The following is an 18,958-nucleotide window of genomic DNA, read 5'->3' as shown; positions in this document are numbered from 1 at the left end:
CACCCTCTGAGCTCAGAAGACAAAATGTTAGTGGCATTTAAGGAAAGCAGACTAGATCCCAGGAACTACAGCTCCACCTCCTGCACAGCAGCTTGCTCAGCCTTAGGAACCATGCTACGTTGGCAGGGCAGAAGAGTAAGGAAGGACCCACCCAGCCTCAGGCTTCCCACAACACACAGGATATCCCGGAGGTGACAGAATGAGCCTTCCTGATACCAATCTGTGCTGGCGTCACTGTGTGCCAGGGGCAGAGCCTCTCTTGCTCTAACACTGCCCTGGGATCCTGCATGGCAGCCACAAGCCCCCCCACAGTCTAACACTAATAGTTGGGGGGCAGAAACTAAGCCTTCAGATCCTCTCAACACCACGAACAACCTGAGGCCATCAACTTTGATAAGAATCATGTCATTAACAAGGACACGATGGCACAGACCACGTCCTCTGTGCCCACAGCCAGAAAGTCATGTTCCTGTGTCCACCTCAAAGCCAAGAGAGCATGGACAACAAACACCATTAGGGCTGGCTGACATTTCTGTCCCCTGCCTACACAAAGGTGCTGTCTCACTTTCTGCTCAGTGAAATTTCAAAACTCAACTTCAGGGAACCAACCAACCTATAAATGCCTCATTCCCTCTGTCACAGGAAGCTGAGACCCAAGTCCCTGTTAGGAACCCTCCTGTGGGAGCAGAGAGCATTGTGGGAAGATGGCCCTCAAGCTATTCACACTGGTGGTCCATTGCTGAGTGCTCAGACCTCACTAGGGTGGACTCAGAGTGGGAGACAGGTTCAGATGGCGGAGGCACTGTCTGAAGTTACCTCACTTATTGAGTCAAGGACTCCAGGGCCCGGCTCTTAGCTGTGAAACCTTCCCCGGCAGAGCAGAGCCCTGTTTCTATGTATCTCTCAGCGATGCATTTGATTCTCTCCTGTGCATTGCCTTTTAATTTCTGTCACAGACTAAATGGGGTCTTCTGGCAGATGTTGTGTGTGACCAGATCTAATAAGATGAGGTTACTCAATGCCACTGAAGGGTGACTGAGGTGACAGGCACTCAAAGGGAAGATGATATCGAGACTGGGATTGGCAGCTAAGAAATTAGCCTCCCTCAGAAGAAAAGCAATCACTAGACCAGGCTAACCTTGAGCTGACAGAGATCCACCTAACCTGCCTCTGCCTATTCATGTCAGGAAAAAGGAGCTAGAAACCAGTGACACTGGGGAGCCTGACCCTGGGCTAGCCTCCAGTAATGTGTGTGCTTGTACCTTAGGTTTAACAAAAGTCTTAAAAGTTGTTTTTAAAGCTTAAAAGGTTTGAAGAAAAGATTTTGTCAAGCTATATAATAATTCTATGCTAAATATTATCAAAAAATGGTGAAAATTAAAAAATGTTAGGCCAGCAAGATGACTCTGTAAGGGTTCATTTGTCTTGCGAGCCCAATGACCCGAGTCGGCATGATGATAAAAATCACCTGCCGACTCAGTCCTCAGGATGCACGTGGCTGGCTTCTCGGGTTCATGGTCCCATCTTTGCACGGCTCTGCCTCACCTCTGAGTCAAACTGCTTTACAGATCTCCAGAAATCCTCTCCAGTGATGCTCTCTGCTGACTGACCTATAACTAATACAAAGGCATTTTGAAGCTTTAGCGCAGTGGTTCCTAGTGCTGCGACCCTTTTACAGTTCCTCGTGTAGTGGTAACCCCAAACACAACATTATTTTCACTGCGACTTCCTAACTGTAATTTTGCTACTGTTATGAATCATAATGTAAATACGATAGCTGATACATCCCTGTTGGAGTCTCAACCCACAGGCTGAGAACCACTGCTTTAAAGATTTATCATGTATATGTATACAGTGTCCTGCCTATGCATGAGGAATGCCCTTGCCTGGTGTCCACTTGCCACCACGGCAGCTGGGGAGCATGACACCCCACTCCTCCCCCAGTGCCACACCAGCTCTGAGGTGTCACCTTAGAACTCTGCTGTAGGAGGGAAGGGAAAACGAGGGCAAAGGGAGATCTGCCCAAGTCCCAGAGCAGGTAGGGGACAAAGCAGGAGCAACCAACCACTCCTGTAACAGGAAGCAAAGATTGCCGTCCTTCTGATGAGGACTGGGGACTGGTCCCCACAGCAAAGATCCCCAAGGCTTCTGAGCCATCACTCAAGTCATAAAAGAGCCTGGCTACGTCATGATGTACCCTCCACCACCACCCTGCTCCAGGGCCCCTCCAGCAGCCCAGGTGTCACTTGCATCCACCAGGAGCTATGACCGACAGCCACAGTGATGCGGCACCCAGGTAAGGTAAAGGCTTCTGGAAGCTGAAGTGCAAGCCTTAAGGAAGCGAATCAGTGCCACACAGTCTCAGAGACTGTCTGCAGCACCACACAGTTCACTTCCTGTCATGTGACGGCCATGCAGAGCTTCTCACACATACTCCTTTCTGATGACTCGGCGCTGCCCCTACACACATCAACTAAAACAATGTAAAATAACCAGGTGAGTCCAAGGCGGCTCTGGGTCTGTCTTGGGAGAGGTCCCACTCACAAGCCCCAGGCTCCCCGTTTTCCAGGGCTGGGCCTCACACTCTGACTCCAGTCCCGTTCCCCCCAGACCAGAACCGTCTGCACGTGTTTCACATCATTAGCTGAGACAACAGAAGAAACGGAAGCCGGAGAATCGGGTCTGCCATGGGACTGGGGGTGGAGCACCATGTTCTCCCCATGTTTGTCAAGCAAGAACTGGTCCACCTGTGGCCGCAAACCCCCAAGGACGACACACAAACAGGCCAAGAGCCCGTGTGCACGCCAAGCACGGTCTACAGAGCCTGGAGATCATGTGCTGCACACATGCACGCTCATGCTAATGAATGGGATGCTGCTGAGATTAATAGATGCTCACTCCACTGGGTTGCAGCTGTTTTCGTCATTATACAGTCTCTCAATGAATGATACTAAAAAGTACAACCACTATTGTGTTTTTGGCACTAAGCAGTCCTTAAACTAGAGAGGGATGGAAAGCATCAGGCTCTTCCTGCCCGAGCCCAGCCGCCACATCTGCCATGGGCAGAAACCTCTAGACTACTCCTTCTCCATCCAGGGACAGGCACCACTGGGCTGGCATTTATGTTGTTACACGTTAGGGAGGACTTGGGACCACTGAGATGAAGACTGGAGAATGGGGTGAAGGAAGAGGCCAGGATTTGCCAAACATCCAGCACCAGTTCCCTGCAGACCCACCTGGAAGCCTACCTGCCCCTGCCTCCCTCTCTCACGCCCAGCTTTCGGGGACAAGCCTTTCTAGGGTTAGGAAAGGGAGATCCCAATGTCCCCACAGGAAGGCTGCAGCTGACCAGGAGAGAAGATGTGGTCCCTCCAGCACCAGGAGTGATCAAACAGACCAGGGCCAGCTGGTGTCTTGCACAGCACCAGGTACAGTTTTATGAATGAACTGACTTTCAAAGAGCAGCCCCATTCTTAGGAGCAACCAGCATCAGAGGCACTCATGAGGCTGGGCAGACAGGGCAGCACCCGGGTCGGGGCTGCTGGAGAAACTCCAGGAGAGTAACCTTTGATCACAAAGCTACCAGAGAGGAAAGGGCTGCAAACGCCATCGCCGCACACCACACTCTACGCTGCCACAGGGTCTTTGCAGAGCTGTCCGCTAAATCGTGGGAAGATTCCCTCCTTGATTTCCCCCACACCTTTGCAGGGGAAAAAAAAACAATCACTGAAAAATCACATCAGACTGTTGATGAAAACATCAGAAGCTTCATCCTACTCAAGGTGTGGGGGTGCCGCGCTTGGCAGCCACAGAGATGGCTACACAGAGCATGGACCCTTGTAGGGACATGGCTTGCTTCCTCAGGCACGCCACTCGGTACAGAAAAGCTTCCGCACAAAGCCTGCCTCCTAAGGAGTGACAGGTAACCGCAGAGGCCGTGTCTTTGTGCCACGTCTTCCTTTTGGAAAAACTCTTCTTCCAGCTACCAGAAAAGTCTTTCCCTGCCTGACTTGCCAGAACTCGGCAACAAACACCAGCCTCTTCACTTTACTCTGGAGCCAGGTCCTCACCAGACGGTCAGCAGCAGCATCACGCCGCGCCGCAAGTCCTTGTCCACAGCAGTGCCTGGCGCTGAGCATCACTACAGAGGAGCACTGAGACCCGAGCACCGGGAGAAGGCTGGCTCCTTCGGCACAGTGGTAACCTCTGAACTGAAGCCCAGGATGTGTGTGCTGGGTGAAACAAGAACGGATCACCCCAGGTCTGCAGTCCTCAGCACCTGTGTCCCATAGGAAGGTGAGGTCTTGGGCTCAGTTCCCAGCACCCACAGGATGGCTCACAGCTGCTTGTAACTTCAGCTCCAGAGACTCTTGACACCCTCTTCTGGCCTCTGTGGGTACTACACCCATGTAATGCACATACAGATACAGAAGCAAAAACACCCATACATATAAAATAAAAATAACACTCTAAAAGGAAAGGTGAGTCACACATAAACATTCTTTTAAATTAGTGCTACCTGTGACCCCCTCTGGAGCAGGCACCCTGTATTCCCACACAGGTAATCCACATGGCTGCACACCCACATCCTTCACAGGGGTGCCAGCACCCTGCAGCTGGTGGTGACAGGTTCCAAATTACCTCATGAATCTTTAATACACTGATTCAACACCAAATAAAAACCAGGAAGAAAGGGAGTCTTTCTTCTCAAGTCACCTATAACCATGACTGACCTTGAAAATTACTAACGACAACCAAAAATAACAACAAAAATCAGCCACTAAATTACCAGAGAGCTAGCTACAGAACCTCGGGTATTGAGAAATCTACAGCAATGAGATACGCACCTGAGAAATGATCTTTTGACACATACCATGGTTTCTATATAACAGGACCAATAAAGGGCCCAAAGGCCTGTCTATCTGGAACACACGTATTCACAATGTTTAGGGACATGATTGGCTCCAAGCATCTGGTCTATCCTCGCTTGTAGTAATATGGGCGGCGGGGCTGCGTCCCCAACACCCCAGCCGCCTGCACGGCTAGCTTTTGCCCCGAAATAATTACACGGACACTGTATTCTTTTAATCACTGCTTGGCCCTTTAGCTTTAGCCCTTACTGGCTAATTCTGATATCCCGATCAACCCATCTCTAATAATCTGTGAGCACCGGTCTTACCGGGAAGATTCTAGCCTAAGTCCATCCTGGGTCGGAGCGAGAGCATGGCATCTCTCTGAGGCGTCTGCTCCAGAGAGGAGAGCTGTGGAGTCAGAGCTCACTTCCTCTTCCTCCCAGTGTTCTGTTCTGTTTACTCCTCCCACCTATCTTCTAACCAATGAGGACCAAGCAGTTTCTTTTTATTTAACCAATGACCTTCCTCCATCACTCGCTGAACATTTTCCAAAAAACAGAAAAGAGGGGATTTCTTTTTAAAATATTTATATATTGAACTGTAGAAATAAGCTTTATTTTTTTTAATTTATTTTATTTATTATATATACAATATTCTGTCTGTGTGCATCCCCGCAGGCCAGAAGAGGGCACCAGACCTCTTCACAGATGGCTGCGAGCCACCATGTGGCTGCTGGGAATTGAACTCAGGACCTTTGGAATAGCAGGCAGTGCTCTTGACCACTGAGCCATCTCTCCAGCCCCGAAATAAGCTTTAAATTACTTTAAAGAAAGATGATTTTTTGAGAATTATCCTGTTGCTTAGAAACACTACAGTATGCTAGCAACTGGATGGACTAATGACAATGTCTCCTCCATTCTTAGAAGTTCCCCATAGACACAGAGCGTGTCATTGAGAGCCTACTCCATCTTTCTCCAGGTCACAAAGCTGCCCTTCCAGGCTGCCATTTAGTATCTTGCTATGGATCCCAAGCTGGCCTCCAATTTGAGATTCTCCTGCCTCAACCTCCCTTATTAGTAGGACTACAGGCCTGCATCACCATCTAGAACTGTCTCTCCCCCGAGCCATGTGGTCGCTGACATCTAAGAGCAATGTCTGGTTACAATTTACTCAGTCTAAACCTTGGAGCTCTTACCAGGGAAGAAAATGAAGACAGGGACCCAACTTTCTGCTCATGGCTGATATGGCATTTGATCTAGACCTGCGGAGAGGATTCTAAGCCCCACACCTGTCCACTCTGTAAGAATCTCCAAAAGCCAGGTGGCCCTGGTTCCGCTTATGAAACGCATCCAACTTAAGTCACTGCCCCTGGAGTCCTCTGACTCCTCCTGTAGATGACGGGCTCCAACAACAGACAGCTCAGCACTAACTGCGGTCCCCACACTGCTCACCCCGTGACACTCAGCAGTGTTTCTCGATTCCAAAGGTCACCACCAGCCCCATGGTTTATTTATGTGTTATGGTAAGGGACACAATACCATTTAATGTTTCTTCAAATTTATTTTTGTGCACGAGTGTTTTCCTGCGCAAGATGGTGTGGGATCCCTTTAAACTAGAGCTCCAGGTGGTTGCTAACTAATTTGTGAGTGACGGGAACTGAACTCCGGTCCTCTGCAAGAGCAGTCAGGGCCTTTAACCTCTGAGCCATCTCTCATGTTTAAGGATGCTGGTCAGTAGCAGGAAGTCCATTCACACAGCCATATAATATGTATCACCACCACCCCCCTCCATGAGTTCTCTGCTGCCCCCACTAAGCACCACCCTCCTGGTCGGACCACCCTGTTCCCTCCAGATGAGCCACCCATTCTTTCTCCGTACTAGAGGCCTTGCATAAGTTGACTCACGCACCGTCATTGTTTTGACTCTGGCTTATTTCATTTAGCACCATACCCTCATGGTCCAGCCATGTGCTGGTACGTGTAAGAATTTCCTGTCTTTTTAAGGCTGAATATATTCCACTGCAACAAAGACTCATGCTTTTTGTCAACCACACTGGCGGGCTTCTTCCTGCGCTGTTCCCAGCTCTTGGCTATATGAACAGAGCCACTGTAAGTCTAGGTGTACAAACAGGAGCGAGTACACCCTATTTCCAGTTGTTCTGTATAAACTCCCAGAAGAGGAGCTCTTGGATCGCAGGGTGATTCTTGGTCTTTGTTTTTAAAAGTTCTGGCAAACTGGTCAGTGGTGGTGCAAGCCTTTAATCCCAGCTCTCAGAGGCAAAGGCAAGTGGATCTCTGAGTTAGAGGCCTGGGCTACACAGACAAACCCTGCCTTGAAAAAACAAATAAAAGTCCTGACAACCAGTAGTCTATCAGGCTGGGTCTCTAGAACATGTCTCTCATTGGCCTCCTGTCCACAAGCACAGAACTGATAAAGCCTTCTTAAAAACAGCCTACCTGGGGCTGGGGAGATGGTTCAGAGGTTAAGAGCACTGACTGCTCTTCTAGAGGTCCTGAGTTCATATCCCAGCACCCATATGGTGTTCACAGCCACCTATAGTGGGATCTGATGTTCTCAGATGGCATAAAGTCATACATGCAGCTGGAGCACTAGTATACATAAAATATATAAACCTTTAAAAAAATTTTTTAAAAAAATCAGCTTACCTGGGTTGTGAGAGCAACACTCACAAACACTGGGACCATGGCCTCTTCCTAGACCACCAGAGGAGCAGAGGCCATGATCAGCTGAGAGCTTCTGGGAGACCCACAGCCACACAGCTGCGGTTCTCATTTCTCACTATGAGCCCGTACCAATTGCTTCAAGTCTTCTGAGGGTGGCTAAAGTTAACTATAATGACTACCACTTGTGTGGCAGCGGCAGCGGCAGCAGCAGTGTGTGGCAGGACCAGATCCTCAGCGTGTCTACACCATTCCACGCAACAAGGGCACTCACTCCAACCTGCTGGTCCCTCTGCCTGGTGCAGCTTAGCTGGGCAGAGGGAGCTTGGTAGAGCTACTGTTCAAGATCCCCAGAGCTGGGACAAAAACATTTTCTATCAGACCCAAGAAGCCAAGAATAGTGCCTGGGGGCGGGGGACCCTGAGTGGAGTGTCCAGAGGAAAGGCCCCACCGCTGAGGTCAGAGCCTCCAGACATCATCAAGTGCTTTTATTTATCATTATCTTCTGTTAAGAATAAATTTGAGAGCAGAAGCATGAGCCTGGCATCTGGTCTGAGGAGGAGGAACAGGGCCCCCAGCAGCTGCTCCCCTCCAACCAGACCCTGTCACGTGACAATTGCACCTGAACCTGGGCTCCTTCACTCTGCCAGCTCCTTCACTCTGCCAGCTCCCTCCACACCCCACTCTCCCGACAACCCCCTCGCCCTTGCAGGAGGTTCTGGTGGCTACATGACTGGGCTTGGGACAAGGTGCTAGGCAGCCAGGAGACAGGGACCAGAGGACGGTCCCTGCTGCGCCCATCAGCTCTGTCTTCCCCAGCTTAAATCAATTACAGCTGAAAATACAGCACTGCCATCTGCTTTGAAAACGGCAGGATAAGGGAATAAAATGAAAGGGGGTTTTGGTACTAACCTCACTTTAATCATTGCCAAGGAGCATGAAGACAGCCCAGCGTCCTCCCACAAGAAAGCCTGGGGCCTCACAAACTTGGCAGGCACGACAGGCCCACGCCCCGTCAGAATAAGAGTCCCCCTGAAGAAGGGTGTGAGGTGCGGGGCCGCCTGCCCCGCGCTGCAGGGGAAGCTTCCTGCGGGCCTGGGAGAGGCTGGGAACTCCTGGGAGGCGTTATTTACAGAGTGCCGCCTGCCAAGATCGTTGCATGCATCGCTGCAGTTCCATTTTCAGAGAAAACAGATCTGCTGTCAGAATTACAGCAAGCCACTTCCTCTTTCTTTGTTTCCCCTACCTTCCATAACATCAGGCTTTTAGCAAACTCTACAACTTGGCCAAAGGAAATGCTGGCAGGAAGGGGCGAGGCAGGAGGGAGGGGACAGGCCTGCAGTTCAGCTTCTGTGGGTTCTCTGGTCCTCTCGCCCTCCTTGCAGAGCCAACTTGAGAGGCTGTTCTCTTGGAAGGGCTGAAGGCCAGCACTGCAGACACAGCTAGCCCGGGTGCCCACACTATTTCTTCCTACCTGCAGGTTCATGAACCTCACCCCCGGCCAGCAGCCTCAGTTACTAGGAGAGTCAAGGGCCCATCTGGTTCCTTTAGCTCCAAAGGAGGCTTGCTTACAACGTGCATGGGCCTGCTGGCTGCTTTCACAAGGCAATATAGCCTGCACAAGCTAGACCTGTAGCAGAGAAGAGGAGAGTACCCCAATGAAAGAGCATTTCTTGTGGGAGGAAAACGCATTGGGGGTGGGGGTGGAGAGAGAGAGAGAGAGAGAGAGAGAGAGAGAGAGAGAGAGAGAGAGAGAGAAGGGGGGAGACTGTCTTCCAGTCCCACCAACTGTCACTGTCTGTAGCAACTGTGTCCATAACACTGCATCTCAGGAGTGTAACTTTCTAGTAAATGCCGCATCCATCAAGGCCCAGGGAACATCTGGTAAAATGGTTAAATAAAAACAATTTCATTTTTTATTTCAGAGTTTACTAAGAGTACCCAACAAGAGACTAGTAACACACTCGTGGCTCAGCTCTGCGGGAAAGGCCCTGGAAGGAAAGAGCAGCGGCAGCAGCCAGGGTACCCTTCCACTAAGTGAGGAGCCCTGTCCAGCTTCTGAGCTCCACCCCACAGTCAGCCGCACCTCTCGACCCAGGCTAAACCCTCCAGCTCCCCCTCCTCTAATGCAGGAGGCTGCCAGAAAGAGCCCAGATAAACAGACCGGTGAAGTCCACTCAAATAAGGTCCCTTCATTTCCTAATGTACATGTAAAGTACACTGCCCTGCCCTACACGTGTTATGGGAATTACCAACACAGTTCAGTCCTTTCTAGAACAGTTCTAGAAGGCTTTCCTGCTAAAGAACAAGATCCAGTGAGCAATCTACTCACTTCCAAAGAAAGAAACCGGGTTGGGGGAGGGGAGTGGATGCCGGCACAGAGGTCCGACTCCAGCATCATTCACCACGGGCAATCAATCCACCTTGGGCTTGTTTTTTTTTTTTTTAAAGTGTCTTTCTCACTGGCTTGAAACTCACACCTAGTAAGTGCTATGCTGACTGCTGAGGAGCTCCAGGGATCTGCCTCCCCAGCACTGGGGTTACAGTGGGGGCCCCCCAACCAGCTTTTCCATGTGCTCCTGGGGATGGAAAAACTCAAGTGTGCTTGCTTGCAAGGCAAGCACTTCACGAACTGGGCTATCACCCCAGCCTGAAAGGTCTTTTTTTTCCAAACACTGTAAATATTTGAAAGACTTCAGAAGCCAGTGGTGTGACAGTCACAGCCACAGAAGAAGACACGTGGCCAGCAGGTACACCTGGAGAGCTGCTGAGCTCTGTGTGAAGATGCAAAGTGAGAAACAGTCGTTACTGGGGAGATGCAGGGAACGGATAGGTTCCCACAGGTCATCAGACACCAAACGGGTACCCTCCAACCCACAAATTCCACTTTCAGAAAAATGGGATATGAGAGATGAACAGGATGGGGATGCCAAAGAGGCCTGCAAAGCCCAGACAAACCTGAACAGCCCCAGTATCTTTACTTGCTAGCAAGTTCTTTGGTCACCAGCAACATGAAAACAAGACTTGGAACCTTCAAAGAGACACTGGCATTTCTTGGAAATGCAAGGAGTTACCCAATCTTATCTAAAGAAAGGAAAAATGAGGCGGACCTCGGGAATCCCAGGAGAAGTGCCCCTGGCCCTGCCCACTCCCAGCACTTGGGAGCACACTCACCAGCCCCATGAAGGAACAGTGATGAACAAGCCTAAAGTCCTGAGACCATGCAAAGCCAGCAGGACACTTGCCCAGCATGAGCTCCCGTGTTCAGTCATCGACAGATAAACAAGGTGTGGTGGTGCGTCTGGCATCCCAGCACTGGAGAGATGAAGGCAGAAGGAGCAGAGGTCACCCTTGGGAGAGAGTGAATTTGAGGCCAGTGTATTCTCTCAACAGCAGCAACCATTTCAGTTGCGGACCAAGTGTGCTGCTGCTGGAAACAAGATCCCCGGCGCACACGCGAACGTTTCCCCAGTACAGACATGCACACGTTTCCAGTTCTCAGTCTACGGAACCCAACTGGGATGTAGCTCCGTGCTTGGCCTCCTGGGTCCCATCCCCAGCACGTCAGGGACAAAGAGAGAAGGGGCGGCGGCGGGGGGGTGGGGGGGTGGGGTGGGGGTGGTTGTTGGTGTTAACCTGAGCTTCAAACGAATTATCAACAAGTAAACAACTGGCAACCACAGGGAAACAATCTATTTTGGTTGGGTTAGGACGGAAAAGAAAGCTTTGTCATGAATAAATAAAAGCACTGTTTTGTTTGTTTGGTTTTTATTTTTGTTTTTAAGTTAAACTGTCCGACTAGTTAGCTGGAAATAGTAGCCTCTGGAGAATTGGTCAACCTATGAAAAAGAAAGCCACCCTAAGGCAGAGGTGACCTGCTGAGTTTACCTAGCAGCTCAGCCAGTGTGACCCCCCAAACCTAATGGTTCCTTCAGTATCCCTTTCTTTGACTTTCCCTCATGCCCCCTCTGGGAGCTCAGCCTCCCCCACATGGCAACCACACACCAGCCCTAAATCCCCTCTTTATTCATCTTATTCAGAGGGTCTTCCACCCCTCCATGGTGTGAAGGGAGGGTGCATTCAGTAGAAACAGTACTCTGGGCAGAGAATTCCGCTCTCTTCCTGGGCTGGCACTGTGTAGTGAGATCTTCCCAGGTACCTGCATACCAAAGCACCCCGATCAGCCAGCCGTACACTGACCGGATTAGGGAGCTAACATGCTTAGTTACAATGGGTTGATCAGGACAGCACTCCACCATCAGTGGCGGATATAGTGTCGTCTCAGTGTTCATGGACAAGCGGCCCCTGACATGGGTTCAACAGGAGAGTTCGTGAGTGCTGACCTTCCAGGACAATTCCTGGGTCCTCTAGTACCAAAACTTGCCGCCCAACTCTCTCTAGAACAACTCTCCTATAAAAGAATCTCTAAAGCAACATGTTTGTAACTTCACCCTGCCCTAAAAATATCAATTAATTTAAACAAAGGAATAAAGAAAAAGCATTAGAGAGCTAAAAGAAAACAAGCCAAGAGTCCCAGCTGCTCTGAAGGCTGGGACAGAAGAAGCACTGGGAGTTTTAGGCAACGTAAGCATAGAGAGCTACAAACTACCTGTAGAAGGTGTCACTGACAGCGAAGAAGGCTTTGGTAGACCACATCATCATCTACACAAGTAGGAAACAAAGATGCTGGGATGTGGGGCAGTTACCAGGCACGAGCCACCAGAAGGTGCCGTGGCCTGTTCACTGTGGGCCGCTGAGTAGTTCACGGGTGAATACAGGTGAATGCCATCCAGAATGTAGAGTGTTGTTGTCGGGGACATGGGAGTGGGTGGGAAGGGTAAGTGCTGAATGGACAGCTTAGAACAACCAGATTTAAACTTGAGGCCATGGAATGTGTGGAGATCTCTCTGCTGGGAGCCCCCAAGGACACCCGCACCAGAGCTGTCCGGGGTATGATTGAGAACCGAATGCATTAAGATGTCATGGGCAATGGTTTCAAATGATGAAGGTCACAAGGGAAAGCAGAGCCATTCCATGTACTCGGCCTGACTTGTGTCAGAGTTGCCTGTCACACAGGCAGACAACGCATGCTTAGCTGCCCTGAAGGTGACGGACAACACAGATCTCCATCAATTCTTTTAAATTTTAACCACAGTGTTTCCATGAAAGTCCAGGGAGGTGCTTACTGGGAAAAGGAGTTTGTTGCAACAGACTCTTCCATCCTTGAAGGTCACCCAAGGAGTGTGGATTTTATTCTGTAGTCAAGGAGACACAACCCATGGACAAACCCAGCAGTGTCCCACACACAGGTCCTGGAAAAAGACCTGTCAGCAGAGCTTAGCTTGCTTGCCTCTGAATCCTTTCACCAAGGTGCAGCTGCCCCGTGGCTCGGAGGGGTCCTGCTGTCACCGGCCCTGTTCACAGCTTTCCCAAAAATAAACTACCAAATAGGACCCGAAGCAGGAAGCTAGGGAGGTAAGCTGTGACTGGCATGGGTCAACAGAGTGAATCTACTAGAAAGTGGAGCCCTGGGTGAAAGGGTTGGTGGCGAACGTCAAGGACACGTGGTGCAGACCTGCTTGTTTTACCAAGATAAGAGTGTTTACTCTTTTTTTTTTAAGGTTTTAAAAAATAGTGGGCAGTGATGACACACGCCTTTATCCTAGCACTCAGGAGGCAGAGACAAGAGGATCTCTGTGAGTTCGAGGTCAGCCTGGTCTACAGAGCGAGTTCAGGAATAGTCAGAGTGGTTACACAGAGAAACCTTGTCTCAAAATTTAAAAAAAATGTATTTGAGCGTTTGAATGCATGTGTGTGTGTATGTATATGAATTACTGTGTGCATGGTACCCACAGAGGCCCTGAAGGGAGTATCAGATCCCACCCACCATGTGGATTTTTAGAATTGAACCTTGGGTCTCTGGAAGAGCAGTCATCTCTTCAGTCACATATACTTGTACTTTTTCTTCTTTTTATCTGAGATGAAGTCTGACTGTGTCGCTGCTCTAGAAGTACTGGGCCACCCCAGCAATTCCCCTGCTTTCCAGCGTCCTCCCCACAGTGATACTGATGCTCGCCCCACCATAGCCAATGCCCCACTTCTACACACCTCACATCATGTTCTACCGGGACTGGTGCCAGCTGCAGGAAAAAAGTAACTAGAAGGATGGGGGGGGGGCGGCAGCATTTTCATCAGTTGCAGAAAAAATGAAATGTAAATGGGGGGGGGTGGAAAGAGGGCATTTTATTCACAGAGTTCACTCCTCAGAGTTGACACCAAGATAAGACTGGCAGGTCCAGGATGCAGGCTGAATGAGGCACCTCCACAGGTTCAAGGGGTTTCTGGGGTTACTGTTCTGGAAGATGGGGTACGGGCGGGGCACAGGACGGCAATAGTGGACTCTGTCACAGCCTGGAAATGAACACAAGGAGGCACCATAGGCAATGCTACCTAAGACATTACACATCTAAAAATTATTCTTTTTTTTGAGATAGGGTTTTACTATGTAGTCCTGGCTGGCCTTGAATTCACAAAGATCTGCTTGCCTCTGGAGTGGTGGGATTGAAGGCTTATACTATGAAAGCCCAGTTTATAAAATTCATCTCCATCAAAAGGAAGAGAGCTTCAAGGGCTCTTGTTCCTTTCATATTCCAGGGGTGACCTAGCCACTAGGAGTACCCGACATTGCACTAGATACGGAGCCTTTGACTGAACGAGGGAGTCCAGCCCTGCTATAGAAGAGCTACATCAGAGAGAGGACAAAGAGAGGCACACAGTGACAACAACAATATCCTATAAAGAAGTTTCTGAATGGCTCAGGCCTGCAGGCAGGGAACTCAGTGATCTCCCCTAGCTGACCGGGAGCCACAAAGACGTGATCCAGAAGGAGGTCTGTGTGAAGAGGGGGTCTACAATATGACCTTGGCGGGGCTTCCATGAAAAAGAGTCAGCAGACCATGCCAATATAACATAAGTTCAATGTGGAGATGGGGGCAGGAGGCAGGGGATGACTTCTGAGATAGAAGAAAGCTCTTTATCAACCACACGCATGAAGGAATGTGACACAGCGGAATTCCTACACGGGGTGTATATGCAAAAGGAGGCAGATCTCACCATAGATAACAATATGGCAATCTCCTCGGTGGAGTGGCAGTGTTAAACCACAGCCTGCACAGACTCACTTAAAGGGTCAGTGCAACAAGAAGGACAGCCTGGAAGCACAGAGACAGCAACAAGTATGAGGCGTAGAGACTGTGTGCTGTGTGCGCCAGACTCCTGCCGAAACTGGATTGTGGTTCCGCAAGGTGGGGAGGGAGTGCCCTGAAGGGAATGAACAGCCTTCTCCAGAGTCTGTGTTAGTTCTCAGGGAAATGGACTAGCTCTCAAAAGCCACTGTCTTCTGTTTCCCCTCTGTTTCCCCCACGATACAGCACAAAGCCCTCACTGGAAGCAGCCAAAACTCTTGGCTTCCGCCTCTGGAGCAGGAAGCTACACAAACTTCTTTTTATTGCAAATTAAACTGCTCTGGGTATTTTGTTAAAGCAATGGGATCTCTGAAAGATCCTGGGTAGCCAGGCATGGTGGCACATACCCTTAATCCTACCACTTGGAAGGTAGAAGTAGTAGGGTCAAAGCCAGCCTGGATCTTCATAGTGAGTTCCAGGGCAGTCAGAGCTACATTTAGTAATGAGACCCTGTCTCCAAACAAACAAAACCAGAGACAGTGGAAAGATCCTAGGATGAGTGGCCCCAAAGTAGGAAGGGGACAAAAGGAAGTAAGAGGGCTCATAGAAGTGTCTATCAAAAGAGGAGGTCACACACAGCATGGTGTTGTGTGTCCCCCAAATCTGCTACAGTAAGTCCCTAGTGAAGGTAAGAAGGGAAATGCCACTGAACTCACTGAACTTGTGAGCAGAGCATGGGAAACCTGGCCTGGCTTCCTCAACTGCTCAGCCCACGGCCCTGACAGCCCCCAGTGTTGAAGATGGCACTCAGTGTTCCTGTATCAGGGAATTACTCGGCCACTTCATTCTAACAGTTCAGCTTTACGGGTCTGACAGTTTACAGCAGAATTCTAAAATCAAATGCTCGTTTGGTCGGCCACTGTCTCTGAGAGAAGTTATGCACCATGGTGGATAACACTGGATCTAAACAACAGATGTCAAATGACAGGTGTTCGTCACTTGCCGTCCCTGGAGACCTAAGACCAGTGTGCGGCATGGCATGGCAGCTTGCAGTCCTCTTCTGAGTCCTCCTACAGAAAGAGGGAACAGTGCTGTGGTTCCTTCTTACTAGGGCACTAATCCATCTGAACAGGGCTCACCTTCCTGGCCTCATCTAACCGCATCAGCTCCAAAGACCATCACCCTGGAGGACAAGGCTTCGGCAAAGATGTTGAAGGAACACAATCCAGACAACAGATCCCCCTCCCCAGCACTGTTTCCCTGTGTCTGACCCAGAATCTGACAAGTTACATAGACACACCTCTGTGCGTTCAGCAGCTCTGACGACAGACAGCCTCAACAAGGGCTGAACCCCTGCACTTGCTGACATAATGAGAGCAGACTGACTTCTACAAACACCCAGCTCTGAAACTGTCTCTGCAGGGGTTCGTTAGCTTCCCGCCCTCCCCTCTAGGATTGGAGACAACTGTTGCTATGTAGCCCAGGTTGACCATGAACTCTCCAATCCCCTGCTTCAGCTTCCCATGTACTGGGTTCACAGGTGTGCGCCACCGTGCCTGGCAGCCTAATGCCATCTCCTGGGTCTCTTCAAGGGAGGCAAGAAGAAGCCCAAGCAGTAGAAGCAGAACAGAGGCCCCACTTCTCTGCCAGCCAGCACGGGGGGGGGGGGGGTGTCCAGAATTCGGACCCTCCTTTGGACAGGTGCCTCCCTCCCTCCCGCCAGACCCCAGTGCAGTAAGACAACTTGAAGCTCTGAGTCTGCTCGGGAGACAATGTGTCGGATGTGAGAATGAAGTGTTTCCGCCCAACAACAGCAAAGCAGGAGCCAAGCACTGTGCCCGCTCAAGTGTAAACACCAGAGCTCCACCAGCCTCCTCCTGCCCTGTGCAGCAGGGAGATTCCAGAGGAGAGGAGGTGCCCAGGGACCCACACCCAGCCCAACCCCACAGCACTGTCTTTATCTTTCCTCTTCCCTCAGTTGGATCTTTCAGAGACCTCAGAGAGCAGCACTTTATTCCAGGACAGGCCAGCTCTATGCTTCAGTAGGAAGAGAATGAACCAAGCAATGCCCAGATTAACTGTCTCTGCTCCCCACAGCTGTAATCTGTGTCCCCAGTTGAGCGCTCCAGGCTTGGGGAGGGAAGCCAAAGCTCAGCGCTGTTATGTTCCCTCAATTTTGAATAAATGTCTTCGGCTTAACCCATCAATCTAAACACACTCCTGTTTTATGATTTTAATGTGTCCCTTTAGAACGTGATCCTACACACACCCGTGCTCCTGGCAAGTCCTTCTTCCCCAAGGTTCTGACCCACTTCTGCAACCCCTAAGACACAGACCACAGCCACAAAGCTGGCCAGTCCCCTCACAGCCTGGACGATATTGCTCTGGTTCTGTCCTCTGGCTCCTGACACCCTTGGCATTTCTTTATTCAATGTGTTATGTGTTATTCAGCCAGAAAAATGCCAGGAGCAAGATGGTGACCTGCCTGAGCAGCTCTCTGTGGAAGACTCTTAAGGCAGAGGCGATGCCTGCTGGGAAAAGGCTGATGTCAGCTCTCCTAGAACAGCTCCCCACTAGGATAAGGCGGCCTTTGTTTTCAGCTCAACTGTGAAAATGAGAAAATGCCTCCAGCCTGACAAACAAGAAACCCACACAGCCCAGGTCAGGCCTGTGACCTTTACTTAAAGGTACCCACACTTCATCAGCAAAGGCTGTCGACAGAACCCAGGGGGTGTGGTTATGATCACCCAGGTCACTATTAGAAATCAGCTGTGTGCCCAGCACTGTTCAGGCTAGTTCCCAGCGCTTACTAAAATGTGAAAGGCACAGTTAATCTCGGACAAAGCAGCTCTGAATTTGTACTTCTCTGTCAAACACATGTAAGTGGGAGGGGTTTTAAACAAACACAGAAAATCTCAACTTAGCAGTATCTTAGTTTCTGAGTTACTGTTTAGAGTAACTGAGAGCAAGGCTGTAAAACAGTCCCTTAGATCCCCAGGACATTTTCAGGGATATTGGTGAGACTACATAAAGCTCAGGACAGACAGAGCATGGCTCTGGACCCATTTCAGATGTGGGCACCCGGGGAAGCTATGGCGGAGAGAGAAGACACATAATTTCAAAGGTTCCACGAAGCAACCTTTGATCAACAATTCTTGATTTTAAAAAATTAATTATTTATTTATAAATGGTATTTATGTGTCCATGTACACACACGATATAAAGGAATCTTTTCATAAACTTAAAGCACTCAGGAGGCAGAGACAGGCGGATCTCTGTGAGTTCAAGGCCAGCCTGGTCTACAGAGCTAGTTTCAGGACAGCCAGGGCCACACAGGGAAACCCTACTGAGACAGGGTCTAAGGAATTCCAGACTGGCACTGAGTGTGTAGTCAAGGACGACCTTAAACTTCTGGGGATAGGGGCATAGGGCAAGTCTGGTTTTATGAGGTGTGGGGAGAGTCCAGGGCTTCCCGCACGCAACCCAAGCACCCTACCAACTGTGCTACGTCACCCACCAGCACATTAAGACAGATTCTAAGATACTCCCCTTTAAATCTTTGAAGCAAAGGTACTACTGGTTTGTGCTATTATTTCAAATTTCAGTCAGAAAATTTAAGAATTTAAATAATTAAAAATGTGCTTTCCTGGGCTACAGAAAACTCTGTCTGGGACTCGGGGTGCAGCTCCGGTCTGGCAGGCATAAGACTCTGGGCCCCGGTCGCAGCACTGCAAACTGATTTTTGTTTTCTTTTTAAAGAAAAGCAGGACAGGGAGATGGTTTGGTGGGTCTTTGCTTAGTGCTGAAGCACAAAGGCCAGAGTTTGGACCCAGCACCCACATAAAAAAAGCTGGGAGCCGGGCTGTGGTGGCGCACGCCTTTAATCCCAGCACTCGGGAGGCAGAGGCAGGCGGATCTCTGGGAGTTCGAGGCCAGCCTGGTCTACAAGAGCTAGTTCCGGGATAGGCACCAAAGCTACAGAGAAACCCTGTTTCGAAAAAAACCAAAAAGAAAAAAAAAAAAGCTGGGAATGGCAACCTGTGTAGCCAGCTGGGGAGCTTCAGGTTCATGATAGACTCTGCCTCAAGAGAAGAAGATGGAGAAAAAGAGGAGACCTCTTGTTCCTTGTCTGCTCTTACACGGTTCTCTTCTGTCCTGCGAGCAGCGAGCTGGACAGCCGCTCTCTTTCCGCTACAGAGCACTGTTCACTTCTCCAGCCCCCGGTACCACACGCCCCTTC

The 18,958-nt window shown here is 50.0% G+C and overlaps 1 protein-coding gene across 5 annotated transcripts in view; it reads right to left on the bottom strand.

Moving 5' to 3' along the window:
* Positions 1–18,958, bottom strand: part of Vgll4 (vestigial like family member 4) — a 114,219-nt gene that overhangs the window by 6,577 nt on the left and 88,684 nt on the right. The window contains exon 1 of one of the 5 annotated variants that reach the window (XM_075983131.1): positions 8,447–8,544. The exons of the other annotated variants lie outside the window; for them this stretch is intronic. Coding sequence (XP_075839246.1) covers positions 8,447–8,460 — 14 coding nt within the window. The 5' untranslated portion in view covers positions 8,461–8,544. Of the gene's footprint in view, positions 1–8,446; positions 8,545–18,958 lie in introns of those variants that run through there. 5 annotated transcript variants of the gene reach the window in all.

The sequence above is a fragment of the Microtus pennsylvanicus genome, chromosome 8, assembly GCF_037038515.1.
Source record: "Microtus pennsylvanicus isolate mMicPen1 chromosome 8, mMicPen1.hap1, whole genome shotgun sequence".
In the NCBI taxonomy this organism is placed as follows: domain Eukaryota; kingdom Metazoa; phylum Chordata; class Mammalia; order Rodentia; family Cricetidae; genus Microtus; species Microtus pennsylvanicus.
Note: the sequence above shows the minus strand (reverse complement) of the source record. Positions and strands in the feature narration are given on the sequence as shown.